At 51.0% G+C, this 23,369-nt stretch overlaps 2 protein-coding genes across 7 annotated transcripts in view; both read right to left on the bottom strand.

Annotated features, from left to right (window-relative positions):
- The window catches only part of ZBTB47 (zinc finger and BTB domain containing 47), a 28,508-nt gene extending 16,815 nt beyond the window's left edge, over positions 1-11,693 (bottom strand). Inside the window, exon 1 of the mRNA XM_077303225.1 lies at positions 11,367-11,693. Coding sequence (XP_077159340.1) covers positions 11,367-11,369 — 3 coding nt within the window. The 5' untranslated portion in view covers positions 11,370-11,693. The remainder of the gene's footprint in view (positions 1-11,366) is intronic.
- Positions 11,694-13,826: 2,133 nt separating this feature from the next.
- NKTR (natural killer cell triggering receptor) overlaps positions 13,827-23,369 on the bottom strand; it is a 34,780-nt gene continuing 25,237 nt past the window's right edge. For 5 of the 6 annotated variants that reach the window (XM_077304010.1, XM_077304012.1, XM_077304014.1 and 2 more), the window contains 6 exons: positions 23,142-23,287; positions 18,683-21,544; positions 18,370-18,465; positions 18,211-18,270; positions 17,199-17,306; positions 13,827-16,112 (listed from right to left, as the gene is read on the bottom strand). In XM_077304010.1, the coding sequence (XP_077160125.1) occupies positions 16,034-16,112; positions 17,199-17,306; positions 18,211-18,270; positions 18,370-18,465; positions 18,683-21,544; positions 23,142-23,287 (3,351 nt within the window). In that variant the 3' untranslated portion in view covers positions 13,827-16,033. The remainder of the gene's footprint in view (positions 16,113-17,198; positions 17,307-18,210; positions 18,271-18,369; positions 18,466-18,682; positions 21,545-23,141; positions 23,288-23,369) is intronic. The other variant, XM_077304011.1, reaches the window with a different exon arrangement.

A 23,369-nucleotide genomic window follows, 5' to 3' on the forward strand; every position in this document is an offset into this window, starting at 1 on the left:
AGGTCCCTTCCAACTCTAGGATTCTAAGAGGCCACAGGAAGTCTGGTTTGCCAGCTCTGAATTGGAGAAAACCTGCAGGCTTTGGGGGTTGATCCCGAAGAGGGTGGGCTGTGGGGAGGGGAAGGGCTTCAATGGGATTCGAAACTATACAGTTCAGCTTCCAGTGGTCATTTTCTCTGTTGCCTGGAGATGAGCTGCAATCCCAGGGGATCCCCAGGTCCTGCCTGGAGGCTGGCATCCCTAACAGAAAGGGGTGATGGCCTCAGGAAGTGCCCTTTATTGAGTCACCATTGTAGTTACCCAAAACAAAGCAGGAGAATTTTGGAGTTATAAGCCCCGAGGGGGTGGGGGAAATGAGTAGGACAAGGTAACCTACATTTCGTAGCAAGGAAAGCTGACATTCTTTTCCCTTTACGTTGTGCAAATTAAGCACAACTGCTAAAAATGGAACGATTCCAGGTCTGCTAGAAGATAATAGAGAGGAGTAAATAAATAAATAAAATTATCCAGGGCGGTGATGCTCGTCTTCTGATCCTTTCAAGCCAGGCTTAGCCTAGAGGGCCTTTCCCTCCACACCTCCAGGAATTTGAGATTACACCAGGCGCTAAGATTACACCAAGCCTTTGGTTTCGCTATGTTCGATTCTTTCACAATATGTTTTATTCTAGTCTTTGTTTGGTTGGTTTCAGGGAATCAACACGGCCTCTCTGTGCTTCTGAAAGCAATCACGGAGCAAAAATAATTCGCAGAAACTTGATCATGTTAACCGAGCGCCACAATCCTCTTTGGTGTCGACACTGATGCATTCTGCTGGTTGGTTAACGCACATGTCACTTCCACCACCAGCCGGCTCACACTTTCGCCTCCCACCCTCATCAAACTAAAAGGGCATCAACGAGATGCCAGAATACTAAGGGTCAGCAATCTTTCCTGAATGCTTCCACAGTTAATTTCCCAAAACAAAGTTTGAGTCCAAGGACACCTTTAAGACCGACAACATCTTATTCAAGGTATAAGCTTTCATGTGCATGCACACTTTGTCAGATATGGTATTTGAAGACGTGTACAGAGTACATAATATGACTGTACAGTATCTGTTATAATATCTGAAGAAGTGTGTTTGCACACAAAAGCTTATACCTTAAATAACACTTTGTTGGTCTTGCCCCTGGACTCCAACTGCTTCAGACCAAATCAGCTATCCACCTGAGATCATTTCCCAATTACAAATCAGATTAGTTGCAGTAATTATATTAAGCAATTAAGTGGCTTTTTTTGTGGGCGGTGCTGTAAGGTTGCCAGTTCCCATGTTGTACCTGGGGATCCCCTGGAATGATAGATCATCTCTAGATCAGGGGTAGTCAACCTGTGGTCCTCCAGATGTCCATGGACTAAAATTCCCATGAGCCACTGCCAGCAAATGCTGGCAGGGGCTCATGTGAATTGTAGTCCATGGACATCTGGAGGACGACAGGTTGACTACCCCTGATCTAGATCACAGAGATCATTTCCCCTGGAGAAAGTAGCTGCTTCGGAGCATTAGACCCAACTGAGGTTCTCTCTACTTCAAATCCCGCCCCTTCCTGTCTCCATCCCCAAAGACTCCAGGAAATTCCCAACCCAGAGCTGGCAACTCTAAGGTACAATTGATGTACATTTAGACCTTAAGGACGAGGGCTTTCCTTTACAAAAAATTAAACAAAGCTGAAATTCTCACATTTTTGAGAATTCTGCTCCCAAGAACTATTTTCTGGATTTCTGCAGGGCAACCACCAAATATGCAGATGGTTTAGAAGAGGTTTGTTTAGAAGATAAAAAAGTTATTTTAGAAGATATGGGGAGGGTCTTGGCTCTCTTGAGCAATCCCTCAACAGAAACAAAGCCCTCAACATTCCTTCTAAAACAAAGCCCTCAACATTCCTTCTCAAACAAAACCCTCAATAGTCCTTCTAAAACAACCTGCTGTTCCGCACAGCCCTTTACCATGAGCCACACAGCATTCAAAGGTACCGCCGGACACCTACCTCAAGAGCGAAGATCCTGAACAGGGAAATGAATGGGCAGGTGGGTGCACACGTGCAGCCTATTCAAATACAAAGAACCTGAAAGTTGGAAGACAGAGGCAGGAGCGGCTGTACCTGCTTGCCTGGTTTCACGTTAAGCAAGCTTGGCTCAGTCAGCTGGGGATGTTGGAGAGCAGGGGTAGTCAAGTTGCAGCCCTCCAGATGTCCATGGACTACAATTCCCAGGAGCCCCTGCCAGCATTCGCTGGCAGGGGCTCCTGGGAATTGTAGTCCATGGACATCTGGAGGGACGCAGTTTGACTACCCCTGTTTTAAAGCATACACAGAGATGGCTCTGCTCAACAATGTGTAGAAATGAATGTTGCAAACTGGAGAAGAGTCCTAAAAGACGGTGCATGCATGAGGAGGTAAACAGAGAGGGCGAGAGGTGAAAGGGCTGGGTGTCTGCATAAATGAACACATGAAGCTACCTTCTGCTGAATGAGACTTTTTGTCCATCAGGGTCAGCGCTGCCTGCTCAGATTGGCAGCTGCCTCACCAGGGTCTCGGGTGGAGGTCTTTCCCATCCCCTCCTGCCTGGTCCTTTAACTGGAGACGCCAGGGGTTGAACCTGGGACCTTCTGCATGTCAAGCAGATCCTCTGCCACTGAGCCAGAGTCCTGTGAGTGAGTGAGAGAGTGTGTGTGTGAGAGAGAGCATAAAACGAAGCGGAGAATTAAAAAGCTGGAAGGGGGGTGAAAGACCACCCAGTGGGATCCTCTCTGCCATTTACTTTATACAGGGATTTATATCCCACTCCTTCCCAGGGCAGGTCATAGCAGAGGTGGCTTGCCATTGCCCGCCTCCTTGTCCTGACTCGGTATTCGTTGCTGCCCAGAGTTGAGCCAACTTAGCTTCCAAGAATGTATGAGACCAAGCTATCTTGGGCTCTCAGAGGCAGGGAAAATGACAAAGCAGCTCCCCTGGAGACAGTGGCTGCTCTGGAGGGTGGCCTCACACCTCTGCTGAGATCTTTCTCCTCCCCAGTCTCCACCCTCCCCAGTCCCCTGGAGCTGGAGACCCTGGCTCTATTCATTTATTTGGCATATGGCCAGGAGATCCATGGGTGGTCTGCCATTGCCTGCCTCTGTGCCATGCCCCCTGGTGTTCCGTGAAGGAACTGCCACCCAAATCCTTGAAGGTCTCCCATCCAAATATTAGCCAGGGCTGGCCCTGCTGAGCTTCCGTGATCTATCCAGGTCAAGGCGTACCCTGACTCATTTCGAGACACCTTTATAAGGTCACATGGGTGATGAAAGATGCATTTCCTTACGATGCTGCAGGCGCATGGGGCCACTGCGGGAGACACATTCCTTCACCGAACAAGATTTGAACTTTCCATTCTACGAAAAATAAATGCCTGAGAGAGAGGAGAAGAATCCCAAAGTTTCAAATATCTTAAAAACGCAGGACTGGAAACTTGACCAAGAAGGGAGTGCAACAATAATCTAAGCTGGCGGTGGGCAAACTGTGGACCTCCAGATGTTCATGGACTACAATTCCCATGAGCCCCTGCCAGCGAATGCTGGGCCTGCAAGACAGCTGTGTTTCACCAGGCCTGTGGCTGAGGCCTGGACCAAACTTCTAGCGCTGGCTTCCCTGTCTACAACCCATTCGACAAATTGCTACCAGAATAAATCTATTATTCCGCCCTCTTTTTTAGGGGAAGGAACTGACCTACTTATTTTACACTGAATTATTAATTTTAATGTTTTCAATTTTTAATTTAATGTCTTATTTATGCATTTCAACCCTTTGTGAGCCCCCTTGAGCCACCTGAAAAGGGAAGGGTAAATAATAATAATAATAATAATAATAATAATAATAATAATAATAATAATAATAATAATAATAATAATAATAATAATATAGCAACAACAACAACAATAATAATAGCAGCTGCCTAAAAGATCTTTTACTGAGGAATTACACCTATGGGGGAGGGGAATTTACAGGCTTTCTCCAGGGCGAAGAAATCAATAGCCAAACACAAAAACAAAGTCCCAATTCCAAACAGAATCAAAGAGCCCAACAGAACCAACATGGAACTGGGGAGTCCCAGCAGAACCACAGGCCAGTGTAGCAAGCCCAGCCCACCCAAAGTCCAACCAGAGAATCCAATCAGAACATGGGGCAACATTGCGACTTGAGTCCAACACAGAGAAGCCCAGAAGAACCACAGGCCAATGTGGCAGCACAATCCCAACACAACCACAGAATGCCAGCACGTCACGGGACAACATTGTGGCATGCGTCAAACACAGCCAGAGAATCCCAGCAGAACCAGGGGACAACATGGCAGCACTAGCCCAAGACAAGCAGAGAATCCCAGCAGAAGCAACCTGAAAATCCCGTAACAAGGCAGCCCGCCAGACCTTGCAGTGGGGCAGGAGGGAAGTAAGGTTGAAGAAGAAAAGAACTTTTAAAAAATATCCCGTTTCACTACTTGAAGGCGTCCCAAAGCAGCTTACTAACACCTTTCCGTTCCTCTCCCCACAACAGACACCCTGTGAGGTAGGAGAGATGGAGAGAGCTCTAAGAGAACTGCTCTGTGAGAACAGCTCTAAGAGAACAGCCCAAGCTGGCTGCATGCGGAGGAGTGGGAAATTAAACCTGGCTCTCCAGATTAGAGACATATCATGGGTGCTTTAGGCTGATCCTGCACTGAGCAGGGGGTTGGACTAGATGGCCTCCATAACCTCATCCAACTCTAAGATTTTACATAGCACAAGTTTTTACATAGCACAAGATAAACTAGCCCCCGGAATGGATAGCAGGACCTTCCCCCCCTCCCCCTGCCTGAGAAAATAAAGCAGGAGTCCTGGGATTGCCCCCAAAAGATTTGCCCTGCCCCATAACTCTGTAGTCAGCCTGCTCTGGAGGGAGACACCCTGCCAGACTCAGGCCAAAAGCTGTTCTTGGCTCCCCCCCAAGCATCGGAGGCCTTCCAGGGGACTAAGAGAGAACAGCCAGAATCCCCGATCCCAGTTTGGCTCTCGTTCGGCTTCTCCGATGAGGCCAGGGGAAAATCTGGAAGCCAGCAGGCTGGCCCCGGGCCTCTTCTTCCAGGCAGAGAGGGTTTTATGAGCGCAGGAGGGCCAAGAGGTAGAGTGCTTTAAAACACTGGAAAAGAGAAGGGACAGGGATTTCATGGGCGAGTCAAGTCAGAGCGGAATTGAGGCAACAGGGGCGCCAGTTTCCAGGCTGGACCTGGAGATTCCCCGGAATTATAGCTTCTCTCCAGGCAACAGAGATCCGTCCCCCTGGAGAAAAGGGTTGCTTTGGTGGGGGCTCCAGAGCATACTTCCCTGAGGTCTCTCCCTGCCCCAAACCCGCCCACTCCCGGCTCCACCTCTGCAGCACCCAGGTATTCTCCAACCCCGAGCTCAGCTGGATTGGATCAGGGGTCCATCTAGTCCAGCCTCCCGTCTCACACAGGGGCCAATGATTTCCTTTGCAGGGCCAGCCACAGGGCAGGGAGGCCGACACCTTCCCCTGAGAAGAACATCAGATGAGTCCAGCTGGATCAGACCAAGGGTCCATCTAATCCAGCACCCAGGATGCAGAACTAGATTGAGCCACTGTTCTGCCCTGTGCAGGGGTAGTCAACCTGTGGTCCTCCAGATGTCCATGGACTACAATTCCCATGAGCCCCTGCCAGCGAATGCTGGCAGGGGCTCATGGGAATTGTAGTCCATGGACATCTGGAGGACCACAGGTTGACTGGAACCAGTTGGCCTCTGTGTAGGATAGGAGGCTGGACTAGATGGAGCACGGGTTTGATCTAGCACAGCTCTTCTTATCATCCTATTTTATTTTAAATACATACAAAAATAAGTAATAAATAAATGAAAGACATGTCGGCTGTGATCCCAGCCAGAGAAGGCCTCTATGTCCAAAAGCTCTTTCCAGAAAGCAGCCTTGATCCCTGGCCCGGGGTTTCCTGTGACTTCCTCGCAATCCTGCCAGCCCAGGGATGCCAGCCTCCAGGGGGGACCTGGGGATCCCCTGGAATTACAGCTCATCTCCAGACAACGAGGATCAGTTCCCTTGGAGGGCAGATTCTCTAGCATGGCACCCCACTGAAGCCCTCTCCTCCCCAGGCTCCTTCCCCAAATTTCGAGGTCTTTCCTAATGTGGATCTTGCAACCCTTCTCTCCCCATCTCCCACCGGTGGCTGCAGGAGGGGGGGGAACAGAAACCCAATGCTGGTCCATTTGGCTGCCTCCAGCGCACACACACACACACACACACACTGCAGACCCCAATAATCTTGCTTCAGCTCAGTGTCGTGCTAATTCAAACCAGCCGAGGCATGCACGTGCCACGGCTGCCCCCCCCCCCCCCCCAACCTGGCATTTCCCTGCCATTTTCTGAAAAGTGCTCAAATTACGAGCTGCGCTATTACTGGCACCGTGCCACAGCCCTGGCAGTCCCATAATGGCACTGCTTTTCATGAAAGGAAGGGCCAGGCAAGCAGCGGCCTGGGGGGGGGGGCAGAAGGGAGAGGGTGGGATCATTTCTGGCCCAGGGCCCCTTCCTTGCAAAGCAGAGTTCCTGGAGAACCCACCAATTGACTTTTTCTCCCCCCCCCACTTCTTTTTACGTAACCGGGCCTTGCTTGCTGCAAGTCAGGATCTGAGCAGAGAATCCGCATCCTGCACGATCTAATTGCACAGCTGGCCCTGAGAAGTACGCTTAACTGACAGGGACTGGGGTTGCCAACTGCAGGGTGGGAGATTCCTGGAGATTAGAGGGAGTGGACTGGGGAAGCGAGGTACAATGCAAGATAGAATCATAGGATCACCGTTGTATGGGGCCTCCAGGGTCATCTAGTCCAACCCTCTGCAGAATGCAGGAAATTCACAACTGCCTGCCCTCCACTGTGACCCCAATTCCAGGCCCAGATGATGCCTCCTCCAGAATTAGAACCAAACCCCAGCTAGTCTGACCTGGAGGAAATTCACCTCCCAACCTCAGAGTTGTGATCGGCATTTCCCTGGGCCTGCAAGAAAGGGCCACAAGAGCCAAGCACCGACACAGTAGGCCCTTCTGTCCACCCACTCACCCTCTGTCTAATGCCATGGAGTCGATTTTCCAAACCAGCCATTTTCCTAGAACAAAATGCCTTCTTCCGTAAATCACTTCTGCCTCCAGACCTCCAGACCCCACCTGGAAGTTGGCAATGCTGTGCAGAGCCCACTGTTGTTGCTGCTGTTGTTTTAAATTACTCTTTCAATAATATTCTGTTTATCTCTCTCTTGAGACCCAGCATGGTTCTCCCCTTCTCCACTTTATTGTCACAAAAAAACAGCCCTGCAAGGGAGGTTTGGTGGAGACCTGGCAACAGGCCGGAGTCCCCTGGCCAAGCGAGGATTCGAACCCAGTACAACATTCACACCACTCTGCCTACACCGGCTCTTCAGGCAGCCGTCACATGCCAACTCCCAGCAGGCTGAGAGGAGGCTGCAAGAAGAGGTTAGAAAAATGAGTGGGAACAAAAGCCAGAGAGAGAGAGATTTTGCCACGCTCTGTTTGCTCAGCTTTGGGGATCTCAGAACCTCTTCCCTGCTAGATCGCTCATCGGGGTTTGGAAAGGGGGCTAGCTGAGAGTTCCCGGGAACCTCTTCCTCCATCCACCCCTAAGCAATAAACCTCTCAAGCCCAGAGCCAGGAGGCAGCCTGAGGGAAGGCCTCACGGGGCTGGGATGGCGTTTTAAAATTGTATTGCATTGTACTGTATTTCATTGTAATTTTATGATTGTGGATGGTTTTATTGAGCGTGTTTTATTGTTGTGAGCTGCCCCAAGCCCATACGGGGAGGGGGGTTGTAGAAATTAAATGTTCGTTCATTCCTTCATTAATTCCCCCCAGTCCCCAGGTGCAATAAGATCAGAGTCCAGTAGCACCTTTAAGACCAAGCAAGATTTATTCAAGGTGTGAGCTTTCGAGTGCAAGCACTCGAAAGCTCACGCCATGAATAAATCTTGGTTGCTCTTCAAGGTGCTACTGGACTTTGTTGTGCTACTTCAGACCAACACGGCCACCCATTTGAATCAGTCCCCAGGTGGGAACACTAGATAAAGTTGCCCACACAGCCAAATGGAAATTAACAAACAATCGTAATAGGCAAAAAAATAATAATTTATTTCTTAAAGTAAAAGCAACAAGCTTCTTTACTTAGTAACTGGATATATTGGCTTCAAACAAATTAGAGATAGATAGATAGATAGATAGATAGATAGATAGATAGATAGATAGATAGATAGATAGATAGATAGATAGATAGATAGATAGATAGATAGATAGATAGATAGATAGATAGATAGATAGATAGATAGATAGATAGATAGATAGTCACAAAAGACGAAAAAGTAAGTTCACTTTAATGATGGCCATTGTTATCCTGGAGAAAGTGCCAAAAGAACTGAAAGGCTCTTCACAGACCTCCATTTGAAGAAAATATATCTAGTCCCCAGGTAAGGATTAGGGACCCCCTGGAATTGCAGCTCACCTCCAGAGTGAAGAGATCAGTCCTCCTGGAGAAAAGGGTGGCTTGCGAGGGGGGACCCCTTAGCTTTATCCTCCACTGAAGCCCTTCCCTGCCCCAAATCCCGCCTGCTCCCAGCTCCACCCTCAGAGTCTCCAGATATTCCCCAACCCAGGTCTGGAATGAAACCCTGCAAGGAAGTTGCGGCCTCAGGTTGCAATACTCCAGCGAGGCTGCGAACGGAAGGACCTTCGGGAGGTTATGGATTCGTAGGTTCCCTCTAAGTTGGAATTGACTCAACGGCACGTCACACACACCCCGGTTCACAAGCAGGACACAAGAGGAACCTTGTTGGAGCAGACCAATAGAAAAGCAGGATGTTGGACTGGAAAGGACCAGTGCCTCGAAGGAACCCACAAACAGCTGGCAAACGACAACCCTCTCCCCATCAATTGGTATCCTAAGGCCTCTGAGCCTAGAAACCTACGCAAACCAGCAGCCGTCACTTCGTCTTCCGGCAGGGAGTTCTCCGAGCCGGCTCCTCGTTGCTTGAAGCAGGCCTCAAGAGAGACCGGCTCCTACCTGAAGCATCAGCAGCAGGCCGGCCTTTCCCAGACACCTTCAAGGAAGGCACAACGTCCCTTCCTTTGGGGCACCGAGAGCGGTTTAGATTTGCCCGCCCCCGATCTTGCAAGGAGGAAAAAGTTCCACTTCCTCCGTCTGCTGCGGTGGTTTTCCAAGAAGCTCATCCCCCTTCTTCCTGGATGCCATGCCCCAGAATTAAAGATGCCCTTCAAAAGCCCTTTTATGATGATTATAAGTAGGAGATGGCTAGCTAGCATTGCATCCTGTATCTAGACAGCTGATTGGAGGAGAAGTCTGAATGTCTACTAGCCGTGGTGACGGAGGGCAGCTTTTTTGGCCCTGGTGGACCACTCTGTCTGAGGACATCCGGGCCCTCCAGGGTCTCGCACCAGAGAATGACGCCGTGCTCCATCTCAGATTTCTGTCCCTGAAACCATCTGCATTCCCCCTGACCCGGCCTGGCCTGCCCTCTGCAGATCTCAGAAGCTAAGCGGGGTCAGCCCAGGTCAGCGTTTGGAGAGCAGGCCCCTGAGGAAGACCAAGGTCACCACACTGAGGCAGGCTGTGACATATCACCGCTGCCCTTCTCGTGCCTCGAAAATCCAGCGAGGGGTCAGGTCACCAGAAGTCGTTTGTGACTTCACAGCACCATCCGCTGCTGATTTAACTAAAGAAGCTGCGGTCCGGAGAGCCGGAGAACCCAATTTTAAGTCTGGATTTCCTTTACGGCCCAAATGAAGGCAGGCTGGGCAAGTCAAACAAACTTTCTAATAGGACTCCAATCTGGTCCTCTTTGTCAAGTTTGCACCTAAGGGCCCCAACAAACCCGATCCTGTCTGATTTCGACAGCTAAGCAGGGCCGACCCTGGCTAATATTTGGATGGGAGACCTCCAAGGGTTTGGGCGGTGGTCCCTCCAGGGAACACCGGGGGTCAGGACATGGAGGCAGGCCATGGCAAGCCACTCATGACACACGTGCTGTACCTTAAATCAGGGGTTGTCCACCTGTGGTCCTCCAGATGTCCATGGACTACAATTCCCATGAGCCCCTGCCAGCGAACGCTGGCAGGGGCACATGGGAATTGTAGTCCATGGACATCTGGAGGACCACAGGTTGACTACCCCTGCCATAAAAGACTATAAAATGATCTTAAAGGGGGGGGGGGTGCCAAAGCATCACGTGCCTTCAGGACCCAGGTGGATCCAGAAACGTCTGACAAAGCAAGGGGCTTTTCTGGATCATTTAACCCTTTCAGGGCCTCACAAGGCTGCCTTCCTGTCTCAGGCTCCCGTCCCGTTCCTCCCTCTGCCCTTGGGCCTCCTGCGGGTGGAGGAGCCGTGGGTGGGCCTCGGAGGTTTTTACGCAGGCTTGCATTCCCATCTGCCTTGTGAGCTCCCACATCTGGGTTGCTGGGTTTCTGCATGCAAGGAGACCCCAGCTCTCTTCTGCAAAAGGAGAAAATGGGGAGGGTGGGGGCCTTCCCCTGCCCCTCCCCCCGCAAAAAGCCACCAAGGCAAACTTCCACAGACTTCCTCCCACGGAGACAGGGAATTCATGAAGAGCAGTGCAATATTTCAGCAGTTCTCCAGGGGGATCCTCCGTGCCCAACCCCCACTCTTTGAAAACCCGCTCTGGAGGCTCTTACAAGGAAAGGCCTTTCCGCTCAAATACATATTCGCACCCCCCCCCCAAAAGCCAAAATGAAGAAGTCCGGACTGTCAACTTGTGATGATTTGCCCCGGGTGAGCCCTAGTCAACCCGTGGTCCTCCAGATGCCCATGGACTACAATTCCCATGAGCCCCTGCCAGCGTACGCTGGCAGGGGCTCATGGGGATTGTAGTCCATGGGCATCTGGAGGACCACGGGTTGACTAGCCCTGAGCCAATGCATTGCCACAGGGTCGGCCGGCCTGCCAGGGAGGGAGGAGAACTCTTTGCGGGCCACAAGGCAGCTATTGTTGCATCCCCCCCCCACCCCACCCCACCCCCGTTCTGGAGACCTGGACGGGGCTCGTTCCGCATCCAGAGCCGCCCAGGCCCCCTCCCCTGCCCTCCCCTCCCTCTGCCCGGCCAGAGCGCGGCCGGGGGGGGGGGGCTTTTCCGACGTGCAAAAGCAGCGCAGAGAAGCTGCCCGGGAGCCCCGCGGCGCGGAAGGCGGGGGGGGGAGGCGGAGGTGGGGGCGGGCTGGGGGGGGGGGTAGAAGGAGATTGGGGGGAGGGGGGGCTACCATTTTGATGCCGGGATCTCCGGTCCGCCGAGCCGCGTCGCTCTCCTCCTTGCAGGGGGGTTGTGCTCTCCATGAAAACGCCGGGTCTGGCTGGCTCCTGGCGGGGGGGGGGGGCTGGCGGGGGGGCTCCTTCTTCTGCAAACGGGCCCTGCGCGGCCTGGCCCCGGCCTGGGGAGGGGGGTCCCGCTGGCTCCCGTCACTCGGCGCCCCCCATCGCCCGCAGGGCCCCCTTCTGCAAGGAGGGAGGGAGGGGAGGGCCGGCGGCCGCTGCCAGCCAGCCAGCCAGCCAGGCCCAGCTGATGGGAGCCGCCGCCTCTGCTGCGCCTGCGTCGGGGCCGTTAAAGAGACAGGGCGCCTCTGGCGGGGGAGGGGGGGCGCGTGCGGTCCCTCCCCGCTCCTGGGCCAAGGCAACGGGGGCGCGGGAGGCTGTGCTGAGCGGCGAGAGGGGCTGCTCGGACGGCTGGGGAGGAGGGGCGGCCCTGGGTGGAGCCTCCTGGGTCAGGAGCAGTATGCCCGGCCACGCTGCCTTGCTGCGCCGCAGGGTGGGCGTTGCACTTTAAGGCGTCTAAGAATCCCGTGGGATATAAGGACATCAGAGGGGCCCTGCTGCTGGCTGAGACCGGGGGTCCGTCTAGTCCGGCCTTCTGTCGTACACCAGGATCAAGGAGCTGGGAGGGTCCATAGAGGCCATCTAGCCCAACCCCCTTGTTCACTGTGGTCAAACCGCTACTCTGGATGGGCAACAGCAGCGGCAGCAGCAGCCGCCGAGGCCTCCCCCTGATAAGAACAGCAGAAGAGTGCTGCGCTGCAGGGTCAGACCGATTCTCTAGGCCAGCCTCCTGCCTTGCACAATGGCCACTCTGTTTCTCTGGAGGAGCCTTTCTCAAACCGGGTTTTGCAAAGCCCTGGGGTTTCCTGGATGGGTGGGGCACAATTATTCTTAGAATATATATTTAAATCGGTTAAATATTTATAGGGTGATTTGACCGTATATCGTCATTGTCAACCTGCCCCCACCCCCAAGATGGCCAATGATGGTCCTGGGGGGGGGGTGAGAAGGGAAGGGGCGCCAGGGTCAGCATGTCCACAGCCATTCTTCCCAGCCATATTGTGTGTGTTCGTGCCACTTCTGGGGTTTCTAGAAGCCAGCAGACTGTTTCTCAATGGTAAAAAAGATGAGGCAGGCTTCCAAGATCCAACAAGTTTGGCCCAGCCACTGCTAGACTTTGCACAGCAACTCTGGGCTTTCTTGGTGGTCTCCCATCCAAGCACTAACCAGGACGGACCCTACTTAGCTTCTGAGATCTGATGAACTTGGATACCAAATGCACTGGGCAGATGGCAATAATTTATACATGTTTCTGAAGTGTGAGCCAATCTGCAGTCAATCTGTGGAGCCGGCCCAGGTTAAAAGAAAGGAGTCCCCCCCATCCCAAGCTTAAGAACCCTCCAGGTTTGCGGAAAAATAAAAATTGAGGGAAGGGCGTTAAATTCCCAACTGAAATGTTGTCTGCAGTTGTGCAGAATACTTACCAGACAACACTGTTCCCAACAACCAGAGGTGAGAAGAGAAATGAGGATAGACCTACATCGAGGGAGTGGAGGCAGAGAGGGAAACACCGCTAGAACATGGGGGGAAAGGGCATGAAACAGAGATGGGAGGGGAGGGGCTGCCTCCCCACAAATTTCTTGCTGTGGCACTAGGACAAGCACAAGAGTCATGAAGTGGGCGTGAAATCATCTTTGCATCCATCCACTCTCATAAAAAAGGGAAATGGCTTGCTTTCAAGACCAGATTCGCAGACACAAATACTGTTCTGCAGAGCAGATCTGCTTGCTTTATGTCACGGCAACTTTCCCCAAGGCTGTAGCAGGCATCCAAAGAGCCACGGGGCAGCAGCTCTGTGGAGGGGAGAGGCCTTCTGAATCCCGACTGCCAAAAGCAAAACCCTGCGCTGTCCCCAAGACACCCCGCAGCTCAGAGAAATGTGCGAGTAAGAGCTTCAGAGTACACCAAAAAGGTACCTAGGTCATTTTCCTCCCACCCTCCTTTTGTGCTTAAGTCAATGAGCATGGTTCGTCCTTCTCTTGAGAGCCCACATGGCATAGTACAGGGATGGACACACTCGGGCAGATGTCCATGGACAAGTTCCCATGAGCCCCTTCCTGTGCTGGCAGGGGCTCATGGGAATTAGTCCATGGGCTTCTAGAAAGCCACAATGTGGCCTAGGCTATTTGGTCCACGTTTGTGTAGTGAGGCTATCACTGATGCCTTGCCGCTTTTTTACCTTCCATTGTAAATACATGCAATTTTGTATTAACATTTCCCATTTTTCCACATATTACAGGGAGCATGTTCGTATCTCTTTAACCTTTTCCGGGTTTCTTGATTTACATTTTCTCTTCTTTCCCCTTTGAAAGAAAATGGGACACACACAGAGGCACACAATATGCAATCAATTGAATACACACTAGAATTTATGGCAGTTTAAACATTCATTACTTACAAAATAATGAATACAAAATTGGGAGTGCCCCCCCCTCTCCCGAGAACTATCTCTGAAAAAAGGGTCGGCCGATACTTAGGATAAAGTGCCTGAGGTGACCTTATATGCCGTGCCGTCTCTTTATTCTGTAGGACTTCGGTTCTGTTAGGCCCGACCTCCACATGCGTCAGACTTGAACCTCATGCGGAATGGACAAACGGAAGAGAAAGAAGAGGTCCTCCTTTTAGTCCCCTGTGGTGTTTTTCAAAGAGCAACACCTAATGACCATATCTGATACTTAGATTATTCATATCTCAACCGCAGTAAGGGGGGGTGGGGGGAAATGTACAGGTTTTGGTGCTTGGCGAAAGGTGTCCGTTTTTAACATCCAAGAAATGTACGGCATCTCAAAAATCACAGAATGTTAACAAAGTCTGTTATCTCTGCTACGGCTACGAGCGGCATCTCCCTCTGCCACAAAATGCACGGGCAACTTCTGGTAAAAACAAAAATTAAACCCCTCACCCCAAGTAATTATTCCGTATGAAAAGTTTTTGATTTTCTGAAATTCTGAATCTCAGCATTGGGATAAAAAAATCCAATGCCTCTAACTTGGAAAATGAGTTTTGTAAACCAATATATATCTACAAACACAGAATCTTTTTTTTTGGGGGGGGGAAGGGGGGGCATTGAATGCTGAAAATGAACTCTTACTTTCACAGCTGCTGTATATAACCTTACAGTACTAACGTGTCTTCATTAGATGGGCAACCTTAAACTGGAAAATAGCCGCAAGCCCCAACAGCAGCTCTGCGGTTCAAGGCGCACTTATTTCAATGTGTTTTATGTAAAAAGGTCCTGTGGAAACAGCATCCAGGTGGGAGACAACCTTGTGACTAACCAGGTCAAAGTCTTTGATTCTCTTAACCGCCGCAGGCAGCAACAACGATATTATTCTAAACTGAAACGGGGCCATCTGATACAGGAGTGGCCGAACTGTGGCTTTCCAGATGTCCAACAATTCCCATGAGCATGCTGGCAAAGGATCATGGGAGTCGTAGTCCATGGACGTCTGGAGAGCCCCAGTCTGGCCACCCCTGATCTAATATCACTTTGAGAATATTCACAAGGGGCAAAATCTGAGCCATGGGTTCAAATAACAAGGGCGAGCCCGGCCCCTGAACTGAAGTGTGACACTTTGTGTCTCGTGAGAAAGCTCACCCATAAATTGCCTCTCCTGTGAAAAGGTCCAAGAGAAAGAAAATGGGCAGGGCCAAGACGGAGAACCCACCTTAATTAACTCCAGAGCACTAAGGATACCTATCAGGCCATACTGTGTTCTGTCCGGGACACCGCGGGACTGAGGCACCGATGCTTAGGAGAAGATTTTAATTGACTACACAGAAGGTAGCCTTTTAAGAACAATATTTCGTCACAGTTCCATAGTTGCCAGCATATTTTTGAGAACAGGCCAGGAACCCCCTGCTGTCCCCAGATTATTTCGACACAGCAGACATCTCTTCTCAAATCCCAAAGCCAGCCGATCCAAATAGAAGTCCAACTCCAAGAAGAGTATACAGCATAAGGAGAAAAACAAAACAAAATTCTGTGCATCCATCTCTTCTACTCTGAGCATTGGCTTGTGTGTGTGTGTGTGTGTGTGTGTGCATGCGCGAGGGAGTTCTTTACACGATACTGATGCAAAAAGAAAAAAAACCCTCAATACAGTCCATATTTTCACGAGTCCTCTTTCAGTTGTGTCGGCTCCCTTCACTCGGGCTTTGGTATTTAGTGTAACTGTGATCGCTTTTGCTGTCTGAACCGGAGGGCTTAGAAAAACACACGCCCCCTTGCTCAGGTCTTCGGCTCTTGCCTCCCAGGTTACTCTGCAGCAAGCCCCGTTGGTTGTGAAGCAGCGCAGACAACAAGGTATCTTTTGTGGCATATGAAATTGTTCAGACAAATGTTTCCCGACAAGCATTAACGCTTGCCAACACCTGGTGTTTTCAATCCCGAGACCGCTGGGGAGGGGGGGGGGTCACTGTTCATAGTTAAGGCCGCAGGTCATCAGGCACCCGTCCTTCTGGCTCTAAGCACGGAATGGGTGCGAGAGAGTCCTGTACACAACGTTGATGTCAAAAAACATCGCTCGATACAATCCACGTTTTCAGGAAGCCGCTTTCAGCTGTATCGGCTGCTTTCGCTCGGGCTCCGGTAGTTCGAGTAGCTGCGATCGCTTTCGCTGTCCGAGCCGTAAGACCTAGGGGAACGAGAACAGAGCCTTCCGGTTTCTCCTCTCAGGGACGGCACTTTTCAGCAAGCCCCACTGACTGGGAAGCAGACGACAAATCAAAAGGCTTCTGCCGTACCTTTGTGCTGCTGCTGCGTCAGACCACCATGGCTACACACCTGAATTTCAAATGGATTGTTTTGCCAAAATACACATAAAGGCAGAAACAATCAGCTCTTGCTTATCCAGCATTGCGAGAACATGGTATCCTGGAATCAAAGGGTGATCCAAGACGTACAAAAGAGAACTTATAGGAGAGCCAGTTTGGTGTAGTGGTTAGGAGTGCGGACTTCTAATCTGGCATGCCGGGTTTGATTCTGCACTCCCTCACATGCAGCCAGCTGGGTGACCTTGGGCTAGTCACAGCACTGATAAAACTGTTCTGACCGGGCAGTGATATCAGGGCTCTCTCAGCCTCACCCACCTCACAGGGTGTCTGTTGTGGGGAGAGGAAAGGGAAGGCGAATGTAAGCCACTTTGAGCCTCCTTCGGGTAGGGAAAAGCGGCATATAAGAACCAACTCTTCTTCTTCTTCAGCAATATCAGGGCTCTCTCAGCCTCACCTCCCTCACAGGGTGTCTGTTGTGGGGAGAGGAAAGGGAAGGCGAATGTAAGCCACTTTGAGCCTCCTTCGGGTAGGGAAAAGTGGCATATAAGAACCAACTCTTCTTCTTCTTCTTCTAACACCCCCCCCCCACCCCGCCAGCCACCCATCAAGTCACAGGCCAACCGTTTGTCCCAAAGCATAGCGCCATGTCTGATTTTCCAGCCGCGTGGTTTAGGTAGCGCTGCCTTTGGAAGAAGTGCTGACCGGGGCGTTTGGACAAGTCAATTGCTATCCCTGAAGACAAGAAGCAGCACACGTGAAGGATGCCCTCGCGTGCCCTGCTGAATAATCTCAACACCCCTTCAGTAAGGTCCGGCTGGTTTAGGCAGGCTATGCAGCCTCCTGCCCGGGCCAAGCCCACCAAGCTGATCAGTCCTACGGAAAACGGGTCACCGGGAGGAATTCTGAACTGTGGCAGATGGTCGAACGGTGCCCTTCGCAGTACATACCTGGACCGCCGATCGTAACTGCGAGAAGACCTGTGATAACTGCTGCTCCTCTTGCTGCGACTTGGACTGCGGCTCCTGCTGTAGTAACTGTCATAGGTGTAGGATCTGCTTGTGTGGGAGAGGAAAGGGAAGCCCCGGTTATTTGATTCAACAAGGAATTCTCCCCCGTAGACTCTTACAGCAAAACAAAGCAATTTCGAAAGGAACATTCTGGGAGTCGGGAACCTATTAAGCAATCCCGTCCTTTGAGGCATAAAAAATATTAAGAGACACAGGGGGGGAGTCATGTGCTTGACATTTCACGAAGGGCATTAATACAGAGGACCAGCTGCAGCTCAAGGGAAAGTTGGCTTACTTCTCAAATGTCTATTTTGCAATGCTTTACTTGTGAGCAGGCCCTCGGGAGAGGTGAGGTATCCATGTTCTAAACCAGGGGTAGTCAAACTGCGGCCCTCCAGATGTCCATGGACTACAATTCCCAGGAGCCCCCTGCCAGCGAATGCTGGCAGGGGGCTCCTGGGAATTGTAGTTCATGGACATCTGGAGGGCTGCAGTTTGACTACCCCTGTTCTAAACAAATACACTGTTGGAAGCCAGCTAGTATTCTGGCGCAGCCACGGCTCCCCACTCGCTGTTGCTAGGGGAGCAAAGAGGTTTGTTCCAGCCGCCCCTTCAGGCACAGCTGCGTGCATGTGAAAGCTTATCCCCAGAAATAAACCTGGTTGCTCTTAAAGGTGCCCCTGGACTCCAGTTTGGTCCTGCAGCTTCAGGCCAACAGGCAAACTGCCTGAATCTATGATGCAGACAAATAATTTTAGACTGTATTGCTTAATTCCATTAAGCTTCCTACACTCCTCCCTCTTCTGCTGAAGACCCAAACAAGCCTGCTTAATTCCATGGCATCTGTAGTCAGCTAGAAGCCCACCTTATCAATGTACTGCCTTATAGGTTATTAACAAACAGTTCCTTAAATGCATTTTCCCCATTAGTAATACTGATCGTCGTAGCGTACCTGGATCGACTTCGGTGATTATAAGAGCTGCTGCGGGACCGACTTCTACTATAGGTGCGGCTGTTGAAACAAGGAAAGAGCAACGTGGTAGGAATTGTGTTTCGTGAAACCCTGGTTGAGAAAGCCTGTTCTAGTGGGCGGACCGGCAGGAAACGCTACCTGTGACTCCTGTAACTGTGATAGGAACTACTGCGACTTCTTGACCGGCCTCGGCTGTACCACCCCCTGCTCCGGCTTCGCGTGTAGCTCCTTGACCTGCACAGTTAAAAACAAAACGCATTTTTAAAAGCTAGGCAGAGAGAGGAACAGCATTCAGACAGGTCTGTGGAGTTCCTCCCAGATGAGAGAGATTCTCCCAGCTGGCTGAAACGGCTAGCGTGCTTGTGCAGAAAATGACGAGGAGCGTTTTCTGGTTGCAGAGATTTTCTGAAACAGCACGGCCCCCGGCAGAAGCGCCAATAACTCTGCCCACCTGTAGGAGTAAGTGGAGCTCCTCGATCGGCTCCTCGAGTGGCTGTAGGAAAGGGATCTGGTTCTGTGCCTGGATTTCAGGTCCGATTTGCTCCGTGACCGGCTGCGGCTCCGCGACGGGCTGTCCTCTCGGGCGGGAGAGTCCTCTTCGCTGGAGCTCTCGTGGTTTCGCGGCCTCCGATTGAGTCGCGCCGTCTTCCTGACTTCATCAAACAGAGAGCCCGGTCGGATTTTGTTTTTGCTTTTGATTTCTATCCTTAAACCCGGCGGCTTTGCTTCTGAGGAGGAGGCTGCGTTTTTGGCTTCTGCTGGACTGGCCGCCGCAGCCGTTGCCGGCAGGTTCCCGACGCCTTGCAGTGGCTTCCATTTATTATCCGCCACGCTGCCCTGCACATTTTCCGCCGCTTCGGATTTCAGCGTGTTCTCCGTGGCAGCCACTGCCACTGTGGGGCTCGGGGGGCTCAGCTTCTGGCCCCCTCTGTTTCTCTCTGCTGTAACAGCGACCGCTTCCTTCGCACCAAGCCCTTCCGTGGCGGGTTCTGCTTCGGGGTTACTTGCTGCCCCTGAGGTCTTCCTCCTTTTAGCAGGTGGGAGCTTTCCCTTTGGACTTCCTGGGGAAAGAGCCAGACCCACCTTCACGGGCGAGTTCTGGTCCGGGGTACAGATCTCCATGTCATCCATCTGCGGAACATCTCCCTCCTTTTCACCGTGGGCTTTGGCTCCCTTGGGACTTCCTGGAACATCCACGTTTTTGACTGGCGTTGGAGGAGGAGCAGAAGTCGACTGCTCCTCATTAACTCTACTGCGTTTGTTAAGAGCCGGTGATTTTCTGCCCGTGGCTTCATCAGCGGGCGTTTCCTCTTCACGGAGCTTTTCATCACCTGGGGGTTGTTCTATTGCCCCTTGGCTATTCTCAGAAGCTGGGTCCTGGCTCTTCTCCTTGGCATCGCCCGAGGCTTTCTCCTCCTTGGCAGCTGGTTTCACGGCCAGGTTCTCCTCCTCCTCCTCTTCTTCCTCCCCAAACTCCAGCGGGGGCTGCCAGTGAAATGTCTCCTTTTGCTTCGGAGCTTTCTGCTTCTTCTCCTTCTTCCCCTTGGATTTCTCTTTTGCTTTCTTGGAACCTGCTTTTCTGAGGCTCCGTTTTTGCTTCCGCGATTTCCCTTGAGCCTCCCCATCAGAAGGGGAGCTTCCTGAGTGAGAAGGGGGTGACTGCCGCTTACCCGCCTTCAGAGCCCCCGAGGAGGAATTGACTTTCATCTTAAGATTGGGAAGGACGACTTCCGAGTCGGAGTCCGACGAAGCTTCCCCTTCCTCTTTACTAGAGGAGAATCTCGAGTCGTCTTTATCGTTCTTGTTCCCACCTCTTTCTGAATTGGACCCAGACTCCCACTTAGTGCCGGCGTGAGTTTTCCTTTTTGCCTTCCGGCCAGTCTTTGGAGACTCGGATTTGTCCTTCAGAACCCTCCGTTTTGAACTGTCGCTGCCCCACTCGGACCGGGACCTCTCCTCTTGCCTGTCGGGAACCGACCTGCATTTACTTTGCTTCCGGGTAGCCTGATCCGGCTGCAAGTGCCCTTTGTCGAGGACCAGCTGTGGCTTAGCAGGTTGCTCGCTGTCTGTGGAGAAGTCCAAAGAGGATCGACTCGCGCTCCCTCTGAGCTTCCGAGGAGCTGCTTCTTTCACATACTGAAGCGTGCTTTCAGAACTACTCTGCCTTTTCTTTGAGGGCGGGACACTCCTCTCCCTGGATTCAGACCTCCTTTTGCTTTTCTGTTGGTCGTCGTCACTTAGGGAAAAATAAGATGATGACCCACTGTAGAATGACTGATCACTGGGGAATTTATTCACCGAACGGGATCTGCCCGTGGATCGAGATCTCGACCTTGACATCGAGCTGGACGGGCTCCTGGATCGTGAATAAGACTTGGAGTAAGATCTGCTTCGGGACGTCCGGCTTCTCGACCTGCGCCGGCTTTCAGAGCTCCGGGTGCTATGATTTTTGGAATAGCTGCTCTGATCACTATCGGACGTCTCTCGCCGCTTGTGGTACGAAGAGGCCGAACTGGCCTCTTTGACGCTCGCTAAGTTGTAAGTCGCCTGAGTAGGTATTAAATGGGTGGCTTTGGCTTTCATCTCCTGGATCCGCTCGTAGGATGGTTTCCACGGTTTTTGGCCGGGCTTCCATCGAGACGGAGGCGGACTGTCGCTGAGAGGTATCACTGGAATGCTTTCAGCAACGACGGGCTGGATCACCACTTTGTCAGCCTGCGGTAACACTGCTCTTGTGGGTTCAGCACTGACGGCCTTGTGCTCGTTAAGGTGCGCGGTGATATTTTTGGGAGAACTGGATACAGCTCTTGGGTGTCTGGAGTTAGAGCTGGACCGTGACCTGCTCCTGGAGCGAGAAGACTTCAAAGCAGCTCTGGACCTAGAGCTTCTTCTGGAGTAAGATCTCGATCTGGACCTCGACCGGTAGTAGGAGTGTGAGCCTCTGCTCGACAGAGACAGGGAGCTCTGGTTGCCTCTTTCGGATTTAGACCAGTCCTTTCTAGAAGAGGAGTCCCTGGATGAGAGCGAGGAAGAGCGAGAGGCCCTCTCGCGAATGGTAGGCGATTTTGCCCTTTTGGTAGAAGGAGAAGATCCGGCCTCTGTGGAAGGGGAGACCCTCTTCTTCTTAATGGGCTTATGCTTCTTCAGATGTTTCTGCTTTTTGGCCTTCTTCTTGTGCTTTGCCTTCTTCTCTTTCCGGTGCTTCTTGCGGTGGCTGGTGTATTTTGAACTTAGACTTGAGAATCCGTTATGGGACCAAGACCTTGAGCGCTGCGACAGGCTTCTTTCGTCCCACTTTCCTGGATCACTCAACCTGCAAAGAAAGGAAATGTAACTGAGGGGGGGGGGGGGAATTCCCTTTGAGAGATTTCCTTTGGTTTGCTGTTGTTCGCCAATCACAAACTCAGGGTTTTGGGAGCCATGCGGCACAATTCTGGAGAACAGGGGAAAGCCTAGGGATCAGGAAGGCATTGGAAAATGCTGGACTGCCTAACGAGTGTGTGGAACCAGTCCCGGTCAGTTGGGACAGACTCAGGCAGGCTTCTCCATTCTGTAGGCAAAATGGAAGGATGGACTAGATGAATGCTACCTCCCACAGACAGTCCACATGCCCTTAAAAGAACTCTGAGCCCATTTCGATACACCAGTTGACAGCCAGCCTGGTGTAGTGGTTCAAGAGCTGACAACAGACCACCACAGCTGCAGAGGCTCACTGTGGTGGACTGTTGTCGAACAGCTGGATTTCAGCCCAGAAGCACAAGATTGTTGGTATACACTTTCAAGAGTCAGATTTCCCTTTGTCAGAGAAGATAACTTTGATTCCCCAAAGGACAGATTCAAATGAGTAGCCGTGTTGGTCTGAAGTAGCACAATAAAATCATCAGAGTGCTTGCACTCGAAAGCTTATGCCTTGAATAAATCTTTGTTGGTCTTAAAGGTGCTACTGGACTCTGATTCCCCAAAGATTACACTCCCCCACAAAATCTGGTTGGTCTCTGAAGTGCTACTGAATTCAAATCCAGATGTTCTACTACAGACCATCACAGAAACCCTTTGAAACCAGCCCCCAAAGTCTTGTTGTAATTTCCTCACCACTGAAGCCTTGCCTGAATTTATGTATTTTTTCCTTTAGAATAGATGCCAGAAAAATATTTATTTCATACTTTCCCAAGTTTTAATTAGTAAGTTCCCTTTCTTTTGATTAGCTTGCTTCTTTGTTTCTGCTGTACCTGAGCTACTGATATTTGGGTTACATGCTCTATTTTTAGCACACTTCAAAGTTTTGCATGCAATTTTAAATCATGTCATCGTAAAGCTATCAGGCATTTTGGCAGAGAATGTGAGCTACAAAAGTATTCAAAAGATTTTTCAGAAGATGCATTTTCATCCCCCTTTTAAAATCCACTGCAGGGACGCATGAATTCATAAGTTCATGTGCTTTAAAGTTAGATTCAGGTGGGTCACTGTCTTGGTCTGAAGTGGCAGAACAAAGTGTGTCCAGGAGCACCTTTAAGACCAACCAAGTTTTATTCAAGGTATAATATTGTGTATGGCCTCCTGGTCTTAAAAATGCCACTGGACTCGATCTTTGCTCTTCAGAATTCAAGTGTTTTGCCACAAAAGTAGTTCTAGCACAAAAATGTAACAGAAATACGTGTCACCGTCATCCGAGCGTTTGCTTCCCTAGTTCTACAAGATACAAGCCATATGCAAAACAGGTAGGCAGGTAGATTTAGCCCCCAAGCTCTCATTTGAACGATTCTGACATTAAAACATCTTTTTCGACTACTACTAAATTAGGATCTGCACGTCCACTGTAGCCTGACATTCTTTCCACGCCTTTTAAAGAGTTCATTCTTCACCCAAGATAAGTCATTTAAGCAACCTTTATGTTTCTGGAAGGATCTTACTTGTCCCCTTTGCTCCACTTCTCTCCACTCGGTGGCCTGTATGCTCTTAACCTCTGCATTTCTTCTTTCCAGTGTGGGGGAGTTTCACTGCTTCCCTCATTGTCAGATTCTGAACACGAGCGAGAATGAGGCGGCGTGTGGTATCGCTAGAGAAGCGCAAGCAGCAGGGTTACAAAAAGGGGTAATGCAGAATCCATAACACAAAACAGGACTGCAAAATTCCAGGGA

This window comes from Paroedura picta, chromosome 11 (assembly GCF_049243985.1).
Source record: "Paroedura picta isolate Pp20150507F chromosome 11, Ppicta_v3.0, whole genome shotgun sequence".
In the NCBI taxonomy this organism is placed as follows: domain Eukaryota; kingdom Metazoa; phylum Chordata; class Lepidosauria; order Squamata; family Gekkonidae; genus Paroedura; species Paroedura picta.